Here is a 23,115-nt window from a genome sequence, read left to right on the forward strand (position 1 = left end):
TAAGCCCAGAAATCCTTGTACTTTGGTTTGACAGATTCCTTCGGCATCCAGCACCATGTTATTGGGTTGTCGGACAGGAGCGCTGGCAGCAACTTTGACTCAGAGCAACTCCAGCCCTGGTGGGAGTTTGACTCCAGAAAGAGAGCCGTGCTTAGACGTAGTCTTAACTATATCCACTTGGTAATGCTCGGCCCTCTAAGCACACAACCTGCTGCTATAGTAATAAGGAGTTTGAACACCCCAAAATATAAATAAATAAAATAAATATTAAGTTAATACAGTGTCGTGCAAGAAGCAATACACCCGAGCTGTCCACTAGTACATATTCAGTGGCTACTACTCGTTACCTCTTTGGTTGAGCTTGCACATTTATAGACACTGTTCAGTAGAGACTAATTTACATGTAATCAGCATTCAGAAAGAAAAAAAACACACACAAAACAAAAACGTGTTTCTTCAATTATCCATGACAAAAAATGTGATCCAGGAAGTGCAGTTTGGGTAACAGTTCCATTAGTGTGAAGGCTTATTAAACACCAAAACACTTAGAGTGCTTTATAATAACACAAGGATGGATCCCCCCCCCTTCCTAACTCTGGAAAGGGGCAGAGCGGCTGTTGCTGCTCCACTGACATGCTGCTCACACTACACCTTCTGTGTAGCCAATCTGTCAATCTGGACATAGTCTGAGGCAAATTAGACCCATGGGTGCGAGCCCGGACACCAGTCATTCGGGTGCTAGCTCCAAATCCAAGTGTCTCCTAATGCCTGCGGTCTGGGTATTTATTAACGCAGTGACTCATTAAATCTCACTCGATCGACAGTCCAATGTGTTTTATTAACATTTTCATTTCAAATTTAAGACAAAAACAACAAAGGTACAGCAGATCGCAGCGTGTGCTGCACAGCTTACGCAAAACCCTCAAACACATGACCTCATCGGGGCGGTGGGTGTTCAGATGTGCTGCGCTGTGAAAAAGAATGTGTGTAAAAAAACAGAAACAAAACAAGGACAGTATGTGGCATGTACTGTGCAGAATATGTTGCCTCATGAGGCATATGGCTGGGCCAGCTGGAGTCCTTATATCGTTGCTGTGATGAGTGGCTTCATCCTCAGTTTGCTTCCTTTTGTTTCTCGGTTTTATTGGACGGCTTCCTCATTTCCCCTCTTCAGCGTGTTTATTTCTGCCATTTTCACGTTATTGTTACCAAGAAATTCCACTTGTGTTGTGTTCACACACACAAAGATGCAATCGCTAACTGAAGCCATAAAGGGGATAAATCGCAATTCATCAAACTCAAGGACAATGACTGTGTTACAGGCACTAAACATTACAGCTTCCCTGCACATGGCACACCACACACTGTAATTCTTCTGTAAAGCTGGTGCACAGGAACAAGTAAGAGAGAGCAAATACATAATTTCTCAATTGAAATTCAGAGTCCTGAACTAATATTATACTGTATGACACTGTTCCTTTCATTCGCGCCTGCTCCGTTTCTCCTGGGTGACAGGCTGATAGGTGACACAAATTTTTAAATTACCCATATCCATGATTTTTCCATCTATTACATCTAAAATGACTGCACACGGTTACTCCTTCAGTGTTTCAGTGTCAGTCAAGCTTAGTGATCCTGCTGACAGTGGAAACGCACAAATACTCCCCGTGTGATTACCCTGCACCGCCTCCTGACTTCCAACCTTTAAAAATCTTGTGAGGGGAAAAACAAATCTGAATTACAAACTGAACTAAGCAGGATTCAGTGATTGCTTTGACACCGGCTCAGATTGGCTCGGACAGAGTGGAACTACAACTGCTTCTTTTCTCTTGTATAAGGCCCCTAGAGCAGCGGTCCACAACCGTTTTTGTGCCATGGACCGGTTTTAAGGTGTCGTGGATAAATACAACAAAATAAAACTAGTACCAGTACCGAAAAAAAAGAAGATTTATTCATAACACACGTGAAAAGACCCAGGAAAACAGAGTTAACGATAAAAATGATAACAAAATAACGCTAAAACCATACATTTCACACCCGAGCCTCAACTCTCACGGACCGGTACCGGTCTGAGGCCCGTGGGTTGGGGACCGCTGCCCTAGAGAAAGGAACAAACTTAGAGGAAGTGTGTTTCCAACATCCAGTATTTTTTTTTTTTTTTTAAAGAAGGCTCTAAATACAAATATAAGTGATTTTTATGGATCATTTTCATGATGACTAGGAAAAAAAATGGTTTCCTCGAGACTTTATTGATGAAATATTCATTGTACAAATAGGCGCACCAAGCTGCTTTTCAATGAAAGAAATTCTATCAAAGCAGGATTCTGATCCGCCACAAAAACAGCACTCGCTGATCTATTCATACAACAGAGCTGCTGAAACATACCGGCACAATCAAAACAATTTATGAATATTGTATGAGGCGAGGGGAAAAGTGAAGTATATAGAGGGCGATGGGGGGGGGGGGGGGGAGTCAAAATAAAAGTTAAGCTCATCTCGAATTTTTACACGAGTGTGTGAGATGGTGTGCAGTTCTGTCAGACTGTGGTCTGTCGGCTGAAGAGGTCGAGGGTCACGGCGGAGAGGAACGCTGGGATGCTCTTCTGGTGATGCAGATGAAGAGCCACCATCTCTCCCAGAGTTTTGGAGAACTCTGTTTCCATAAGCTGCATGCTTCCGTTGGAGCCCTGAACCAAAACACAACACACAATAACAAGCAATCAGACCCACTGCATTTGTTTCCACACAAAAAAAAAAAAACTTTCAAAGTGAAGCAAGCTCACTTAAAAGTTGTTATTCTCTACTAGGAATTAGTGTGTGTGCGTGTGTGTGCATTCACAGCAGGGTGAAGGTGTCTAAATCTGTGTGGATTAATTAAAAGGAATGAGGAGCAGCTCGGGGCGATGAAGTGAAGGAGAAAGGGATGAGTGAAACAAGGGATAAAGTAATTAAAGCATCGCAGGGAGGGGGAAAGCAGTGAGCAGCAGAGTCCCATGACATACAGAGAAGATATTGAGACATCTTAGAAATGCCCCGTGTCAATGTGTGTCAGACACACAAATCTCTGATTTGACAAGTGTCACGAGAAGGCTCATAAAACGAAGGGCAAAGGGAAAATACTGAAGAATGGCATTTAATCAGAAACAGAAGTCCAGAAGTCGAGAAAAGAATAAATCAAAGGGTATTAACAGACATTTCTGTGTGAAGAGTCACAAATCTCTAATGGCTGAGAGGAGTGGATACCTGAACTAATGGCATTTGCTAGCTGACTGCACAATGCCTAAGTGAGGCTTAACGCAGTATGGAGCGTGCTCAGGAAACGCAGATATACTGACCTGCTGTTTCAATGTCATTCTTTGGAAATATGAATGAAAAGTTTATAGTCAGAGCCGCAAAGTCTGTTAGGCTACGTTCACACCGCAGGTCTTGATGCTCAATTCAGATTTTTTGATCAAATCCGATTTTTTTTGTCTGCGTGTTCACACTACAAATAAAATGTGACAGCAAACGCAGTGGCCCGCATGCGCAAAAGAAGACGTCACACACAACGCGCTCTGTTTAGGCCCAGAGCAAACAGTATTGCTTGACTGATGGCTCTTAATATAAAGACTTCGGACTTTACGTTTCCCAATTTTTGCTTTAAGTTATTTTGTTATTTACATAATAATGTAGATAACCTAATAATAATGTATGTGTAATAATGTGTATGTGTTAGTCCCCATAGGGAAATAGTTCCTCTGCATTTAACCCATTCACCCAGTGAAGCAGTGGGCAGCCACCAATGCAGCACCCGGGGAGCAGTGTGTAGGGATGGTACCTTGCTCAGGGGTACCTCAGGGTAGCCGTTCAGTGGAGTCGAACCCCCGACCTTCTGATCATGGGGCCACCACTCTACCTACTGAGCTATCCCTGCCTAATGATCCTTATTGCTGTTTTAGAGAGGAGCGGTGCTTCAAAGGGTGGTTGCAGATTTCTGTCAGAATCTGCAGATTATACAGTACAAATAAAATGTTCACGTTTCTCCAACGTTGTCTTCCCAACAGTTTCACTGACATCTACACTGGATGGCCAGGAAGCGTTCGCGATGTCTTCTCCGGCGCTGATAATTGGCATCTGTCTTGTGTCGGTGACGTAAAAGACGGATTTAATGCGACATGACCGTTCAAACAGCAGTCGCTTTCTAAAACATTGGATATGTATCTGATTCAGTACCACATACGAAAGTGACCCAGACCGGATTTGAAAATATCGGATTTGTGCCGTTCACACTGTCATAGCATGATCGGATATGGGTCGCATAGGGTCAAAAAAATCGGATTTGATGCGCTTTCGCCTGCAGTGTGAACGTAGCCTTAGAGACGTTCTGCTTCAAAAGACAAGCTAAACTAAATCAAGTCATAGGTGTGCTTCTGTTTTTTCAAAGACACTTGTAACATGTATGTAATAAGTCCAATTCTAATGTAAGAGTAATTTTACTCCCACCGTGTCATTAGGATTGGGTGGTGGTGTATTTTTTATTTTGTTTAATTTTTATGGTGATTTAGTCTCTGTACAGCGCCAGAGTGGATATTAAATCAAACAATCACGAAGTGCAGATTGTATTAATTGTTTAGAAATTACATCAAATTTTATACACACACATACTGTGTGTGTGTGTGTGTGTGTGTGGGGGGGGGGGGGGGGGGGGGGGGGGGGGCACTGGCAGGTCGTTTGAAACTAAGATGAGTATTGCACATTTGATGTGTCACATGACCCTCTTCCTATTGAAAAAACAAAAGTTGTATCCAAGATGGCCGACTTCTAAATGGCTACCATGGTCACCACCCATCTTGAGGAGTTTGCCCCCTCACATATACTAATGTGCCACAAACAGGACTTTAATATCACCAACCATTCCCATGTAATTACGGTGTATCCATATAAATGGCCCACCCTGTACAATGCTGTTAAAAGCGCAATCTTGATATGTAGAATCAAGCAGGATGAACAGCTAAATTTTAACCTTTGTTTAAACTGTCCCAAAATACTCTTGACGTTCATAAAAAGGTGAAATACCTCGGGCACGTTATTACTGAGCAAATGAACGATGATGATGACATATACAGATAACGATGTAAGCTCTATGTGCAGGCAAATACTATTGCATGAAAATTCAGCTTTTGTTCACTTCCAGTTACAGTGGCTTTATTTAAAGTGTATCGCACAGTGCTATATACTGCACCCTTGTGGTCATCTTACAAATAATGTAGCACGCAGAAGCTGCATGTTGCATATAATGATGCAATGAGAATCCTTCATAGGATATCTATGCCCAGTCAGATGTTTGTAGCTGTGGGTGTTTAAACTTTTAAAGCACTTTTAAGAAAGTACTCACTGATCCGACAGTGAGTGTTCCCGTTACTCATCCAGTCTGAGGAAGCATTGGCTGAAGTGTTTGTGTATTCATTGATTTCTTCTAAGTAATTTTGTATTTTATGTATATTATGGTTTTATATTTTTACAAATATTTAACATTTTTTATTGAGGTTTATATGTTGTGTTTTGTCTTGTTTCTTTTTTGTTCATTGAATACAATATGGCCAGGCCAAGATATTTTGATACTATGCTGCGTTGATCCTCTCTTCCCACTCAATTAAATAGCGATGCCAGCAGGATATACTACTTTACAAGTAGTGAACAAGTTTAACTCTGAAAACCAGCTTAGCTGATCCTGATCATAGTTGTGTGTAATTAGGACACCTGAAAGAAATGTGGCTTTGGTCACTTCTTCAAAAAAAAAAATGTAGTCTTGATTTCCCTCTAAAATAATCTGTGCATCACCGCAACACAGCAGTTCAAAGGCTTTTCTAATCGCACCATCTTTTCTCTGACTACTTCCCATCACTTCATCCAACTGCCTGACAATCCCTGGTGAGATTTTTTTCCCTCTGCGCTGCAGTCTCAAAGCTACACCATATCCTCAAGCTGCGACTCAAATCACAGACACGCGCATACAAACACGTGTGCACGCACGCGTTTTTAAAAAACGCCGTGGCTTGGAGAACATGAAACGCATAGATCAAAGAGAAAACACTGGGACTAGTTACCATGGAGATCTGTGTGTTTGTCTTTGGCAGTCTGTGTGTGAGAGACACGTAAGAGTGGACAAGCTGATGGAGGCCTCTGGGGTCCGAAGACTGCGAGGACGCTCACGGTCGTCTAGAAAGGAAAACTGAGATACCAGCCTCAACGTGAGGCGAAACAGTACAGCACTGAACAAAACAATTGTTTTAAGTGGCCAAACGTGGAATCAGACACACACACACACACACACACACACCTGAACTAAGGTTACAGAGATTTACAAAGATTACTAAAGGTTATAGATACAAAAAGCAGCAGTGCTCTGGGACTGAGGCAGAGCAACATGGAGACACGGTAAGAGGGCACAATGAATAAGGCGGTGAAGAGCCAGACTCCAGCAATGTTTGCACACAAACTGCCTTGCTTCAGCACCGCTCCCATTATGTAATTTATAACTTTACAGTCTGAAAACTTTCAACTCTACAGTTCCTTTTTGAGGCTATATTAAGCTCACCATTTTCGATTTCAGTTCGGCCATTTGCAGCACCCATGCTACAAGCTCTGTGAGGCTGCACAGTGGTGGTGCCTGGAGCCGACTGCTGACATCACCCTGCTAACATGCTCACACTGACAATGTCACGACACTACCTCTGTAACACTAACATTTGCTAATTAGGGCTAAACACACAGTACAGCTCGGGCTGATGTGAGGGTCATTAGTTAAGCAAATATTTGACCATAAACCAAATTACCGGACGACCTGCACTTGCGTCCAGATGATTGAGCCAGCAGACGTGTAACTATTTCAGCAAGGTCGTCAGGGGTCATCTTTTAAGACCCCGAATTTCTGTCCACATATTTGTTAAAGTCTAGATAAGTGCAATGGACTCACTGGCTGACAGATATGGCAGCATCACATCACTGGCTAAATTTTGACCAGGAATCTTAGGGCTCGCCGAAGATATTCACATCAATCCTCTGGGCATGTTGGACACTGGAAAGTTCTGAGCGATCTACATGGGATTTTGCTCTGCAATAGTGGTGGTTTTAATCTTCAAGTTGGTAACTTTCAATTCGTTTTTTTTTTTTTTTTTTTTTTTTTTTTAAATAGTCCTGCGTTTTTTTTGGTTCTTTTAATGTCCAAGAAGGTCACATATCTGCCTGAGTAAATCAACAGGTCTCCAAATGGACTTGTACTGAGTAGGTTGCAAACTGATATCGGATGCACTCATAAACAATTCTGTTTAAGTACAGATGAAGGGGAGGAGTCATTTTTGCTTGTTAACACAGGCTAACCTGTGATTACAGATTTTAATTACACATCAAAGCTGTGCTATAAAATTAGAGCTGGGCGATAGAACGATAACGATATGTATCGCGATATAACTTTTACTCGATAGAGAAATTAAGCTATCGCGATAGACCTCGCCGCTCTTGTCCTCTTAAAATAAAAAAAATAAAAAATAAAAAAAAAGGTCAGCCAATCCAAACTAAGTAGCGCAGAGCCGAACCAATCACAGCCGCAGCGTCACGTCGCGTGACTTGTTACGTACAGCACAAGTGCCAAGCCGCACGTGTGTTTGTTTGGGAAGTAGCCAGCGGGTAATGGAGGAAATGAGTGTGCCGACTAGAAAAATCAACCGAGCGTGACCGAAGAGAAAACAGATGATGGTTCCAACGCCGGAGAGATTGTCGAACGGAAGAGCCATAGAAGTTCCGTAGTGTGAAGGTATTTCGGCTATTTCAAGTCTGACAAAAAACAGAGTAGCGTGCACTGTAAATGTGCCGAAAGCAAGTCTGGAAATACAATAAACTGGAGCATGCGTCACACTGTGCGCCACGTTATTGTTTCGGTGAAATGAATTTCTACAATACTGTTACTGTTAATTCTACTCTCTGCAGTGTTTAAATGCTTACATATACACACAGTTACTGTCCCTCCACACATACGACTGTTCTGCTTCTATGCCCCAGCTTTGTTTACTTTTTCCCACCGAGGCTTCTAGACTTCTGATTGGCCAACATTTCTTCACGGTTAGGAATCTAGCGCCTCCTGCTGCTTTGGCATGTTCATAGCAGCGTTTTCCTTCATTTCTGCCTTTATGTGTGGACGGGATTATTTTTTTAAAACGAAAACGGAAAATCTCCGTTTTCAAAAATACCCGTGTACGTGTGGACGTAGCCTCAGTCTCTGACTGGAAGCGCTAATTCGTCATTCGGCTTTTGTCAGACTAAAGTAACTGTTAAAACTGTTTGAAAAGCTAAGCTATACAACAAGGAGAGATTGAGAATTTCCTTTTAGTTCTCAGTTTCTTTGATATTGACAAAAGTTAGTCAGTTTTGTCTGTTCTTCTGTAAAACAAACTAAGATTTATTTTTAGAATTAATATTTTGTTTCTAAGTGGAATTGACAATTTAGTCTGTTTCGTTTGTTCTATTTTGAAACTTAAACGCTTTAGCGGCTGCCTTTTGTGTAGTTTGCAATATTTGCCTTTATTTATCTGAAAAAGTCTCATGTTCCTTAAGTACATCTACCCTGTTGAACTTATTATGGGAAATAAATATTTAAATCAAAACAAGCTGCTGATTATTTCACATTTTACTTGTGAGCAACGGCACATTTAAATCTTACAAATATAGTTATTTGGCTTATATCGTGATAGATATCGTTATCGCCTGAAATGAAAAAAACATATCGTGATATGAAAAAATCTCATATCGCCCAGCTCTATATAAAAATTTTTTTTTTAATGGTTAAAAGAGACTCATATTTTAAATGAACATGACCCAACGGGCCATAGGCTTAGTGCCACTTGTTACATTTATTTTCACATTTCTCTTTCCACGTGCACAGAAAATCAAACCAAGTTAATCAAAGGTCAGGGGAGATTTTTTTCCTTTAAATCAGCTTTATTCAAATACTGACCTTATCAATCCCTATTTGCATATTCACGCGTCGCTAAGAAGTGTTTTTAACTATATCTGACCTTTATGAAAACAACAAGGTTCTGTTTACGTTTGAAAACGTGTAGGAAACAACCAAGGTGACATCAACGTGCCGTAAACACAAATATCACAGGTTCCTCCAACAAGGTGACTTCGACCTCACCCAGCATGAAAGCAGGCAGAAATGAAGGAAAACTTCTGTTTGTTTCCTCAAGATCAGGGCTAAGAATCTAAAAAGACAAACTTGTGCACAAAAACTAAGGACAACTCAACAATGGAGAGGAGAAGTGCTATCCCATTCATCTTTTCATTTGTCTATCCAATTAAAGGAAATCGATGCTTCCTGGCTTGAGATGCAGGGTGGGGCTTTATAGTGACCTCATCCAAGCAAGGAGCTGCATACTTCCTGAATGACAATAATGCTCCTCTCTGAATGCAGAATGGGCCAGAGTAAAAGGTTTACACCTACGCCATCAGACACATGAAAGACAACAAGGCAAAAACAAAACCCTGGGCCCTCTGTTGTCATGCCAATAAAAAGATCAGCAGCACAATAATCAACGCTATTATTTTTCTGACCTTGAAAAGGTTTCTCTCGATAGAGATTTTGGGATTTTTCAAACATTTCCAACCCCAACTTCAAAAAACTTGGGAAAGTGTAAAATGTAAAGAAAACAGAAAGCAATAATTTGAAAATCTCAAATTCATATTTAATTCAAAATGACTTTGGTGTCAGAAAAATGCCTCAAAAATTGGGATGGGATAACAAAAAGCTGGAAAATTAAGTGGAGGAACATTTAACAGCCAGCTAGGTTAGCAACATGACTGGATAGAAAAAGTTCATTCATAAATTGTTGGAAATTTTCACAATAATGTTTTTCAATGTCAAAATGCAAAGACTTCAAATATCTCCTGATCTAGTAAACATATAATGAAAGGGTCCTGATAATTTGGAATTTGTACAATCAAGAAGGCTGAAAATCAGTATTGGCTGCTTGTGATCGAGCTTTTTTCTTTTCATGCCACATCTTTGTGAAACAACCTCCTGCAAGATATTAGGCAGGCCTGCTCTGTGGGGGCTTTCAAAGCCAAGTTAAAGACCCACTTGTTCATCCTGTCTTGCGTGTCTTAGCTCTGTGCCTAGAGTTTTTACTCATTCTTATTGCTGTTCCCTTTAATTTATCTGTTTTTTAAAATTTGTTTTTATTCCTTTATCCTTTTTTTTAAAAAAGTGATTTATATAATAAGTTATTATCACCATCATCTTTGAACCAGAAATGGCCGTCTACTCTTGACCCAAGCTTCAAAAGCTGCACAATAGTAAACATGGCTCTTGTAATGCCCTCTTCGCCAATTTAAGGTTTTCTTTTCTGTTGTATTGTGACATGACGTGAGGGTGAATTTGGGTGAAAATGGTTCTTTTAATGATTTTAAAAAGTATTGAGAAAATAAGCTCTCTCTCTTTACAACGAAAAGAAAACAAAAAACAAAACTCAATTGTAGAGGTTTATTTTTTTTAGTCATATTGGAAACTTTCTGAATGAAGCCCATTAAATGACTTTATTAAAGTATTCACGGGGTAATATTAATGTTGCATGTAATTGTTACCATTTCCAAGCTCTCATTTAGTGCAGCTATCACCAATACCATTAGGTGGCTTATTGTGCTACAAAAATAAAAAACACGGCAACTCCACGTGCTTAAATTCACCTTTAAAAAGGGCAACACTTGGGATTTTGGAATCACCGTTTCACGCCACAATACAACAAATGTTATTTCTTTAGCAGAAGTGAAGCTCTCTGGCTTCTCATTTCCATTTGATGAGCTGTTTGTGTTATTACAACTGATTGGCACAGCTGTTTGGAAGTTTAGATTGTGGAGGGGAAAGATGATGATTAATCAGTGCTCTTCAGCAAATCATTTTCCACTTCCCTAAATCTGTAACGCCTGAAATACTTACAGAAAATTTCACTGTTCTTGGACAAGGCATGCCGCTTTGCACTGGTCTTTTTCAACTGCACATTAAACTCAGAGTCCTGATCTGGCTGCACATGTGTGGATGTGATAGATGGCTCTATATTGAGGTGGTGACATGCAGTTCACAAATCAGCTGACCTCTGCCTCTACTCTCCACCACTAATGAGTAGACTTTTCTTCTCTATCCTTCTCTGTGTAGTTCTTTCCTCCCTCTGTTTCACTGCATCTTTGTCACCGCGATTAGATCATTCGAATAGAAATCAGTGCATTTGAAAACATTTCATTATCATTTATACCTTTGCCTCTTTACACACACACGAGAAATTCCAAAGGATGTCATAGCTGTTGATGGGTGTGGGTGAAAAACAGAAGGCAAATTAATTGAATATGCAGATTAATAGCTTGCAATTTAAATGCAGATTTTGGCATTTTTCCAGAGTCGGGAAGAGGATGAAAAGGAGAGAGGGAAAGAAACACTGTGTGGAGTTCCCACCAAAACTGAATCAGCAACAATTCAATACATATTTATATTCTAATCAGCTTTTTGTTTACACATTTAAAAAAAACGCTACTAATGTGACTGAGCGCTGAACAACTAATGGCAACATACATCTGACGAAATGATTTAGTGAGTGCTATGAGAAAGACCTCAGCTTAATAAATGTGATTAACCTGAATCTCAGGAGCACAAATACATAAAACATGGAGTAAGTTACAGCTGTTAGTAGAAGACACCTAAGATGAACATTCATAATGACAGGCGTGTTCGTCTGTATTTGTCATTTTAGATTTCTCTCATCGTTGCCTTTGCTCCCATCAATCTGTAATCAGAGATACAAAACACCGCTCTGCCTCAGTCACCAGCTTTAATGTGTGATTAGCTGGCCACTAATCACCAACTTAGAGTTCTCATGATTCATGACTTAAATATATAAACTGAAAGAAAGTATGAACTGGCCAGTTGTTTTTTAGCATTAAAATACCAAGTAATGAATGCCAAGTGAGGAAGAGCAAGGGTATTTATATGCAGTGACAATGAGCTAATCCCAATGCAAAACATTATATGTAGCAAGCATTCCCGATAAGACGCAAAGAAAACAAACTGGGTAAACAAGATTTTGCTGTTGGAATTCTGAGCAGTTCCGAGCTTTTCTCTGCATTATAATATAGAAACTGGCAGTGATGCTGGGTTTGTCACGTGGATACACTTACGGCTGGGTGGACACTGTACTAATGCAGCTTGTTGGAATCGTTAAAGCGTCTCTCTTTGCCTCACGTGCACACACGGTTAATTCTGCCCAGACGTTATCTTCCCATTTACTTGTGAATTTTATGTAACACACGTAACACTGTATTTGTGTATACAGACATTGTATCAACTCAAAAATGTTTGGCTCAGTCCAGGTTCAGTAACACTGTCTTGATGTAAAATCAGTTAAGAGTGGAGTGATGTACGCTGTTTATAAAATGTAGTCATTTATTTTGAAAATGAAATTTGACAGTGCAATTTTTAAAATTGTGATAGAACAATAAAAACCAGGGCTCGCAAAATCGCTAGCGCAAAGTCCCGGGGCTAGCGATTTTTCCAGTCGGGCTACCAAAATCCATCTCAGCACTGCCCGTCGGGCTATCATAGGAAGGAAAGATATGTCAATGTTTTTGCATTCTTTCGCAAATGTAGCTGAGTAATTAAGTCATCGGCATCGATGAGCCACTGTCAATATGTGACACATTGAAATCGCGTTTGAATTTGCGCTTGTTTTTTGCTTTCACTTTCACTTTGCGATCGCGCGAACTGTGTATAGAGAGCGGCAGGGCTACCAGGGATTTTGAAATTTTGCGAGCCCTGAAAACATATTACATTATTAGAAATGTCTTAATATGACTGTATTGGGAGCACTCATCATCTATTTGAGTTTTTAATCATTTTTAAACTCAGGCTTGCAGAGTGGGCGGAGACTATCCTAGCACTCATTATAAGCAAACAGTGGGGCACACCCTGGACAGGTCACCAGTTTGACTGGCCAATTCAGAGTCACCAGTTAATCTAACATGTCTTTGGAATGTGTGAGGAAGATGGAGTACCAGGAACGTGCAAACCCCACACAGAAAGACTCGAGCCAGCAGGTTTAAACCATGAACTTTCTTGAATGGCGCTCACCACTGCACCAGTTTGCTGACCATATTCAGACAAAATCTGTTTATAGTATACTATATGAGCTCACAAAATTAATGCCAATAAATGTCAGACACACACACAGACTCACTCTCAGACACATTGGCATAGTTTACGAATAATCATAGTCTAATTTACAAATGGAGACAGATTGCAAACACATTGCAATCAGTTGAAGTCAGTCTGTGACCAGTTGCAAACTCATAACACCACTACTGCTAACCAAACAAATTGGATTCAGAGTGTAAGATTTTACATGGCACTATTTCCACAAAATATTTAGTAAATATTAATACTGAGTGTTAAAAACAGACCTGATTATCAGAATTCCCTATGAAGGTGAGATTTACAGCCTATTTCAACTTAATTTGCTGTAATGCACCAAAGTTGCTGTGTGTTACAATTCAGTTAGAAAGCTAATATTATGAAATATTATGTGCACGGTTTGTTGGCTTTGCATCTGATTCTCAGTAGAAGGGTTTCACAGTTTACATGTAATTAAACTTTTCTCTAACTGAACCCTTGTTCTTAAATATGCAGAGATCTATTAGTCATTTCTTAACATTTATACATTTTCCGTAAATTCATTTAGCCCTGAAACACAGGTTCCCATAGGACTCCTCAGCCTCAGGGATTTGTGATGTGGAATCTCAAGATTGTTAGCATAATGAACATGCTTCTCCTGATTTAATTTGCAAATAAGGATAGGAAAAAATAAAAAAATTTGGAAATAAGAAAAGGATGGCTTATAAACTGACTTGGCAATAAAAACAATTCTAGATTGAGCGTCTAAATCACATTTACAAACATTACTTCGACAAAGCTATCTGTCTCTTAAGTGGATTTCTCTTCCGTGTAGGTGGCTAATTACAGGTTCTATAAAGCAAAAATAGTAAGAGTCACAGATACATAAGAGAAAGCAGAAAAGATAGGTAACCTTTTATTGCCAAACAGCAGCATGGAGAATATTTACAGCACAAACCTCAAAGCTTACATTAGCCTACATTTCTCACATTGCAACTTGACTGATGATAGCTCAGTTAGAAATTCTAGAGTGTTCTGCTAGCAGTGGCTAATTCAGCAGCTATACTATACGATGGGTGACCCACTTAGTCCTGTAAGCTACACCATAACTGCAAACGGACATCAATGGGGCCGATGTGTACGTAGCTTTCTCAATCCATGAGTTTGTGCGCACACGTAAACTACTTCTGAGACTCAGCAGCCCTATTGATCAGAAGTGGATAAATAATTGATGTTATTTTTCCCCAAAAAATGTTTTTTATTAATACAAATGTGATTAACTGATGACCACTTAGCACCGGCATTAATGGGTCATCTTTCCTCGAGTCCGTGGCAGAGACGAAGCAGCCTTCTCCGGCTCGGGAATATTCATGACCTCAGGTGGACTTATGTGTGGGTGTGATGTATCATGTTACCATGGAGACAGCAGACATATGTTCCGAACATCGACCAGAGGAGGCAGTGACGCCGACAAGAGCAGGCACGCGAAAGTGCACGCACAGACACACGCGTGCCCGCATATTCACATACACACCCCGAGGGCAAGCGGGACAGGAAACTGTCAGGAGGAATCAGAGTCAACATTCTCCTCTTTCTCTGGGAGTTTTCACTCCGAGACCGCTCTCTGAAGGCTTAAGTACATACAGTCCTATCCACTGAAGAAGTACTTAATTTATTCTCTCTTGTATTCCCACCAGCCTTTGTGTTTACTGTTTATTAGTGCTTTGCTCATGTTTATCATGAAGAAAAATGCTAAGCCTTCTTCTCCCAAAATATTTCAAACACCCACTCATCTCTTTTTCACTTTCATATTCATTTTTATGGCTCTCAACTCCATCTTGTACACATGAGCAAGAGGCTATTGTGTGTACATGCGCTCTGAGATTTTAATGAAAAAAAAAAGAGAGTGGAATAAAACACACAATGTGCTGTTATTCCACTGTACAAAGGGAGTTATCTGACTGCACAGTACACACAAACAGTGGCTCAACAATATCCTGAAAGACTGTTTTTAATAACTACATTAGCGGTTTGAAGAAAAAAAAAGACCTTGTTTGATCAGATTCAGCTAAAAATAGATATGCTACAATGCTATAGCAGCTACAGATGAATGAGTACTGATGGCGAAGTGTTCACTGAACAAATCGGAAAACCTAAAGGTGGCAAATTAAATTTGCAATAAGTTGGACATAACTCCTGGAATTTAGGCAGGACATTTATTGAAATTGTACTGCAGTCCCATTCTTCCAACTTTTCAGTATTTTTCGTAAGGCTGAATGGGTTTAAGCTGAATATTAATTAATATTAATAACCCACAAAGTTCCACACACAGCTTCAAATTAAAGGTATCAGTCTTTTAGGGTTTTGATTTAATTATGCATTGAATTATAAAACATTAATGTACTTTAGATTACTCTAGCATCAATGTGGAAATGGCATTAACTGCTATGTACAGCGCACTGTATATTATATTATTCCTCCTTTGGAAAGTGAGAGGATTGAGACCTGCAACCTGATTGTTTTACAAAAATCAATGCGTTAAGCATCATTGGTTTGCTAGATCGCAAACTGTACATTCTACTTAAAACTAAAATTGGAAGCCACTGAGAAAATAAATAAATGTTACCAAACAAACAGCATATTGTAACCTCCTGAGGGTCTGTCAGTACTACTACCTGTAGAACGATCCATAATCATAATGAACTAAAACAAACAAATTAAAACAAGTTTAAAAACACTCGAAAACTACTAAAGTGTACTGCCAACTTCACTGACAAATGCAAGAAAGTTACAAACCACAACTAAAGAAAAACTACATCCATGTGACTTTAAATCTCTGCTGAATGACTCACCTGGCCTGCTTCACCCACATGTCAACTCAATCACTCCAGACAAGTCATGTCAGCCAAGCTGTCCGTGTCTCCAAACATACTTTTTTTTGAGGCCTAATAAATACTTAATCCCTCATCGTCATGGAGGTATACATATTAACTTGATTTACAACAAAGAAAAAAAAAAAAGGTGTCAGGTCCATAATCAACATCACAGTGGACTTCAGATTAAACAATCAATATGTGATTAAAGTGCAAACCTTCAGTGTCAATTCAAAGAAGTTTGTAGTAGTAGGGCTGTCATGAAACTAAAATTTCAAACTTTATACTGATACCTGGGAAAAGGCTCAATGCCATTTTTAATACTGCAGAGGAAAAATAATAAGAAAGTAAAAATAAATAAATAAGCCTACATTTCCCAAATAATAATAAAGATTCGAGCAAGGTAAATTATAAATGGACTGGTTCTTACTTTGGGGTTAGTAACTTGGCGACTGCAGACTGGAGCAGGGATCGAACCACCAACCTTCCAATTAGCAGATGACCTGCTCGGCCACGATGTTCTTTCTATGAAATGTTTTGTCAGATGTGATCAGACCCAAACCTTCTAAAAGCTTTACTTTTGATTCATCGGTCCACAGAATCATTTCCCAAATGTTTTGGCAATCATGAGATGAGCCTTTGTGTTATTCTAGGTCAGCAGTCGTTTCTCCTTGAACTCTCCCATGGATGCCATTATTTGTATCTTTCTTATGGTTTAATCATGAACTCTGACCTTATCTGAGGCCAGTGAGTCTGCAGTTCTTTAGAAGTTTCTGGATTCTTTCATGACCTGCTGTCTCTTGGTTGTAGACTTTGAGAATGACAAGCCTGGCTCTTCGAAAAGGTTCTCTGTTTGGTTAATTGTTGTAGAGGATTCTTAACCATGGAAATGATTTTGTGATCTTTAAATTCAGTTTCCTTCTGTGGATCTTCAGGCCTTTTTATATTGCTGCGTTCATTGTTGATGTTTAATCTCATATTTAGTTCTAGTGAGCAGCTAGTTGAACACCGCCTCCAGATCTTTTATCAACTTAATTTGTCATAAAGTAACAAAGAAGCAGGCTTCGCCTGGCCATTAATCTGCTTATCAGTCAATTGTCCAATTAATTTTGATCCTCTGAAAACAGAGGGATGCGTATAGAAATGCCTTTCATTCCTAAATTGTTAATGCTATAGTGTTAAATCACTTGAATTAAAAGCTGACAGTCAGCATTTCAATAAAAAACGTGATTTCATGTAAAATTCACTGTGGTGATGTACAGAGGTAAAATTACAAAAGACAATCACCGTCCAAAAACGTGGAACGGCAAAGAACTGATACAGGAAAAGGACTAATGTAAGCATACATTATAAATAAGACTGTTCTATAACTGTCCTCCTTTTTAACATCAGCTGTGTCGATATTTTAATAGATATATTCAATAGCACTGTAGTAGAGGATGAATACATAAAACCTCCTTTCCCTTTGGGAGGGAGGCGATGTTGACACCAGTAACCTTTCGAGCTCCTTACAGCTGTTGCAACCAGCTTCCCTGGCAGTCAAGCTCTGCTTTAAGTTATTTCAAAATTAAGCTATAACAGACAAATGAATAAACTGTTCAAGCTGTGATGGCTTACAATCCGTCTTACACACCCTCACAGGCGCAAACACATTTGTGTGGCGTTAATCATTCCCCGGTGGCTGATAAAACAGAGACAGGTCATTAAGTCTCGACAGTGTTCATAAACTGTACTTTATTAACTGTCCTCTTCTTTCGCCCACTGACACACACAGACACAAATTATTTTGCTTTTTCAAAAGGCACTTTTTCATTGCTTCTACTCTGTCTGCGTATCACCTATCCTCAACCGTTCCCTCATACGTTTTTCTTCCGCTCCATCTCTCTTTTGTGAGAGGGCTGACAGTTAATTGGGAGTGTGTTTTAATGAGCTGGCCCTGAGATTTTATCTTCTCCTTTCATTAGGAAGGGAAGACAGGGGAGAGTGTGTCAAGGAAGTGAAGGAAGAGGGAGAGAGAGTAAAGGAGGCAAGGAATGAAACGAGAGGAAAAAATGTCAGTGAATAGAGAACATCGAGAAGTTTTTAGTAAGTGCTGTGGAGAGCTCTGTGCGTGTTTGTTTATTTCTTAATGAGCTAATCAATAGCAGAGGTGTGTAAGCCCAGCAGTGGGTCTGCTTTGGGAGATTACTTACAAAGACGCACAACTTGGAAGACTTGTTTATCTACAATGTTCTTCTCTTATTTTTAAACTGGCCTGACTAGACTAAAAGTTGCTCATCTCAGGTTTCTCAGGCACAAGTCAGGACAATATAAACCTCAATCTCAATGTGAATCACATTGTGTCAAATCTACCATTTTATTTAAGCAACTGCACAGTTTGATTGTATAAAACAAAAATAAATAACAGTTTAAAAATAAAATTCTATTTCTAATACCATAGAGGAAATGAATACAGAAAAATCTACAGCAAGATTTGCAGCAAGGTCAAAAGTGTTTATGCATAAATAAACAACCTTTTCCAGTCATTTTTCAATATTTGGTTTTTTTTTTTGGTTTTTTTTAACCTATGGGCTTATGTGAACTCTTAAATTCACAAACGTTAATATAACACTCATTCGGCATCTTCTCCTTGAAGCTTCATGAAGAAAAATGCTAAAATAAGTCAATCACTCACATTCCTAAGGTGTCTATCTCTCTGATTAGCAGAGCCTCATAAATATCTAATCACTGATGCTAATCAGATTGCTCACCTAGGAGTGAGCTAAAAATATAAAGCACATGCACAAGCTACACTAAGCCCCCCCCCCCCCAAAAAAACCCTACCCTTTTCCTAGGTAAATAATGGCTTTAACAAATCTAATGTAACATTAACCCATTATTGATCAACCAACAACAGTTCTGCATAAACTCTGGGCAATGAAGATGATGATCACTGTTTCTTGTTGGCGGCACTAAAAGAATCACACAGTTACGGTCGGTTCTGATGCCTGCAGCTTTGATCTCCTTCCACTTTAAGGCTGGCTGTTACACAGTCAGGCTTCAGACTATTTGGTAAAACTGATCAAAAACAGCAGCATTTTGGTGCCAACATAATGACATTCCCTTTGACTTTGAAGTATATCGTGCAAACATATCAAAACAATTGACATCAAATGCTGTACAGGTCTAACTATTATGGATGATAATATAACAATTGTACCACAGCACATCAAACCTATCATTTTATTAATGCAGAACTTTACCATGAAAACCACACAAGTAATTTCCTAATCTCAAAGTAGACTCCAAGTCGATAAACCTTTTATTTTCCTTTTTTAGGTAAATTGCAAAGTTCAGCTGATTATGGCTGGATAATTAGATTTATAGTCAATTTTTACATTTTGGTTTAAATGAAGTTTGTAAATTATTAAAGCAGACCCTATAAAACGTTTTGAAGGCTCTGCTCTGTATTTACCTGTTGCCATGGTGAAATGTGGTGAAACTAAGATTGAACATGCTCAAAGTTGATTGAACTTTCTCTGATCAGGAAACTCAGAGTGGTTTTTTATGGTTTTAGTTCTTATGTTAATGCATTTCCATGTTCTAAGTAAAATGAGTCGAAAGAAGCTTGATCTGAACAACAGTATATATGTTGTCCCTGTATCATCGAATCATTTTTCTGCTCCACATGATAGCCATACATCAGACATCAACCACGAACTGGAGCAAATATCTGAACTGCTGTGTTTAAAAGATTCAACTGACAAAATTCTTTTAGGGAAATCCAGAAAAAATAAGTTCTGAATATCAAAAACATGTAAGCATATTCTAGTAGAACCAAAACATAAAACTGTGACCCTGTAAATGAGCAACATGTAGCCTCATTAACCATTTAAAACACCAAACTACAGTAAGGTTACAGGGCTGACAAACAATGAAAATACATTTTAATGAGTGTGACATACAGTAATGAATGCATGAGACAAGAGCGAGGGCAGGGGAACGTGACTACTGCAGGTTAAACAGCTTACGCTATAGGAGGGGGATTTGGGTGCCTCTTCTAGAGGGGGATATTAGCAGGATTATCTGGCAACCCTGTTGCTGAGGTGAATAACATTAGAATCCTATTTGTAAAGACTTCTATGCTTCCTGTCCCAAATCCCCCCATTTTATCTCCCTTCTCTCTTGCTTCATAGTACAATTAGTCCACTTTACATTCTCATACCCCAGATTAAAGTCACACGCATGCTTAAAAAGCAGAATATATACACATACTGTATTTATGTGTCCTAGTGTGTATCCTCTTTAAAACATGAATGTCACTGTGTGTTTATGTGTGTTTATGTGTGTTACGGCCTCCGGCCTCAGGTGGCCCTGCCTTCCTCTAGGTAAATCAATGTGTTCCAGGACTCGTGTGTGATTGGTTACTGGGAGACCCGTGCCAACCCTCACTTATGCAGAATGAAGTGTGCCAGACCACACGGACGATTGGCTGCCCCGGGATCCCATGATGCTCCAAGAGGCAATCAGTGGCTGATCGTACCCACCTGTGGCTACAAAAGGCTGGAGGTCCTTCACTCAGTGGCGGCTGCTTAGGACTGAACATGCAGTTTGCCCTTCATGCCTCCCTCGTCGATCTTTGTTGAACTTATTCATATTGCTGACCTTTGTCGAACCTTGGTGCATGCTTTAAACCTAGCCTGATTAGAGTTTTGAGCTGCTAGCTGGCTGTGAGTAGGATTGCGTGAAGCTGGCTTGCCTTAGTTAAAACCCTAGCTTTTATTTTGTGTGCGGCCAGCCTGCCTTAGTTACCCTTTAACTTTTACTCGTGACTGTTCTTTCTTTATGTAATAATTGTCTGCCCAGTGGTCTGTTGCACAGCCCTGTCGGTTTTCTGTTTAAAGTTTGGAATTAAAACCTTTTGCTTTACTCAGTTTTGTGTTGGGGGGCTCGTGTATGTTACTCCCTCCCTGACGCCTAGCAGAGGGGGTCGTAACAATGTGTGTATGCGCGGGTGTTGATTTTTGTATTCCAATAATAGTACAGGCCTTTCTGCTCCCATAAGCCACTAAGTGTTTGTCATACACGCTCGCAATGGTGCATACTTTGAATACTAATACAGAGGGTGTTAGCATTCGTTTTGGGTATGCATGTGTGGCTTTGTACATCTGTATGCACGTGCAGCCAGCAGTGGGAGGGTGAGGTGGTAGCAAGTGCTGTGCGGTGTGACAGAGTGTTGAGATTGGAACGAGTATGTGTGCATTTGAGTGTGACAGTGCGTGCCATGAGGGCATTATGACTGTGTGTGAGTCTGTATATGTGTGTGTTTTATGGACACACTCTGAGGTTAATAAATATTGACAGTGAATTATCTCTTCTGGCAGAGTCGCAGGTGGTTTCGATGGAGCAGACCGGACAGAAATCAAAAGAAAAAACAAAAAAAGTGCATGTGCACGTTTACACACCGCTCCTATTTTATATTTTTCCTTTTTCAGCTATTCTTAATTTCAGCAGAATTCTCGAGAGTCCTTGAGCAAGGCACTGATGACCAGTCGCAATAAATTAGCATGTGACAGCAATAATTACCTGCCAAGATAATAAAGCCGCCCCTCTGCCACCTTGCCATTACGGATTCTCCAGGGTTTCTGCTCTAGCTAGGGGCCGCCATCAGAACACGATAGCCGCAGCAACATGGAAATTAGCTAATGCTACACAATTGGGCTACAGAGAGAACGAGAGACAGACTGAGCAATAAGCAGAGGTAAAAACAAAACTCCAGGATGGAAAGATGAGAGGAAAGTAAAAGAGTAAAAAAAAAAAAAAAAAAAAAAGCTGTGTTAAGCTTAAAAAAAAGTGCTTTCTAAAAAGCTAAGGGATAATGACAAATTCAGCTTTTATTTACCGGTAGCCCATTCAATAAGTGAGTGGTGATCGATTAATGTAAAACCCACCCTGTGACACTGCCCAGTCATCACTCTCTTCTTCTCTTCCACACAGACGCTGCCAGTCTCCCACACATACAAATTTAAACCACAAAGCAAAGAGTCTCTGTTGGCATAGTGCTCGTCTCGCTGCATCGCTAAGCCGATGCACAATGTGGCAAAGTGATGCGGCACCTTGCAAGGTCAAATCTAAACTTCCCGAGGCGCTTTTTTTTTTTTTAAAAGAGCTCCCTGGGACAGATATCAACACTTACACAGATGCCATAGCCTGTAGGAGTTTTGCTGACAGTGTGCCCATTTTAACTTCACGCTGCTGTTTAATGATGCACACAATCTGTGGCTAAAAGCTACATGTTTCCATATCTGATCAGTTCAGGTCTGTATATAAAGAAGGATGTAAAATAACACAAACCCCCCCCCCAAAAAAAACGTGTTACTTGTACGCAAGGCTGGATTATCAGTGTACGTATAAATTTCAGGTCTTGTTTCAGCTTCTAATTATTGTTCTTATTTATTTAAATTTAAAATATTGTGGCATTTGACGGCATCCCCAACCTTAGATGAACTCTTCATACCTTTTTGAAGAGCAAGGAGTCATCCATGTGCTCCGCGTAGACAGACGTGAGCCGGTATTGGTTCTCAGTGGTTATATCGATCTGGTAGCCGGTCAGGACGTAGCACACTGTGCGAAACTCCTGTATTTTTCTCTGAAACACCTCTTTAAGTCTCTGGTTCCTCAGCTCTGAACTCTCCATTTGTTTACGCAAATCTGCAACACACAAATCAGTTATACAGCACAATTATTTTGATAGCATAGTTATATGCTATCAATATGTAGAGTTTCTGGAATAACTCCAGCAACTTAAATTAGCATCTCAAAGACTTGATATTATTAAATAGCAAAGCCATAAAAATAAAGATTTAGTCAATTTAAATAAACCTGGATTCTGAACGCACAGAAGAAAAAGACTACAAGTGGGAGACAAAAGCTCAAACCAGGGTGGAGAATCAGATAAAGAGACCAGTGGAGAGCCTAGCATGGAACTACTTAACATTTGAGGGCGATGACCAGGGGGTGATAACTGATTCCCAAAAGGCAATATTTAAATCATTTCCATTTTTGCTTTTCAGACCA

At 39.8% G+C, this 23,115-nt stretch overlaps 1 protein-coding gene across 1 annotated transcript in view; it reads right to left on the bottom strand.

Annotated features, from left to right (window-relative positions):
• Positions 1-2,347: 2,347 nt before the first annotated feature.
• Positions 2,348-23,115, bottom strand: part of mad1l1 (mitotic arrest deficient 1 like 1) — a 64,456-nt gene continuing 43,688 nt past the window's right edge. The window contains exons 17-18 of the mRNA XM_085355677.1: positions 22,556-22,749; positions 2,348-2,687 (exon numbers count right to left, since the gene is read on the bottom strand). Of these exons, the coding sequence (XP_085211803.1) occupies positions 2,538-2,687; positions 22,556-22,749 (344 nt within the window). The 3' untranslated portion in view covers positions 2,348-2,537. The remainder of the gene's footprint in view (positions 2,688-22,555; positions 22,750-23,115) is intronic.

Source organism: Diplotaxodon limnothrissa, linkage group LG6 (assembly GCF_057381915.1).
Source record: "Diplotaxodon limnothrissa isolate DT_005_m linkage group LG6, D_limnothrissa_male_GT1.1, whole genome shotgun sequence".
Classification (NCBI taxonomy): domain Eukaryota; kingdom Metazoa; phylum Chordata; class Actinopteri; order Cichliformes; family Cichlidae; genus Diplotaxodon; species Diplotaxodon limnothrissa.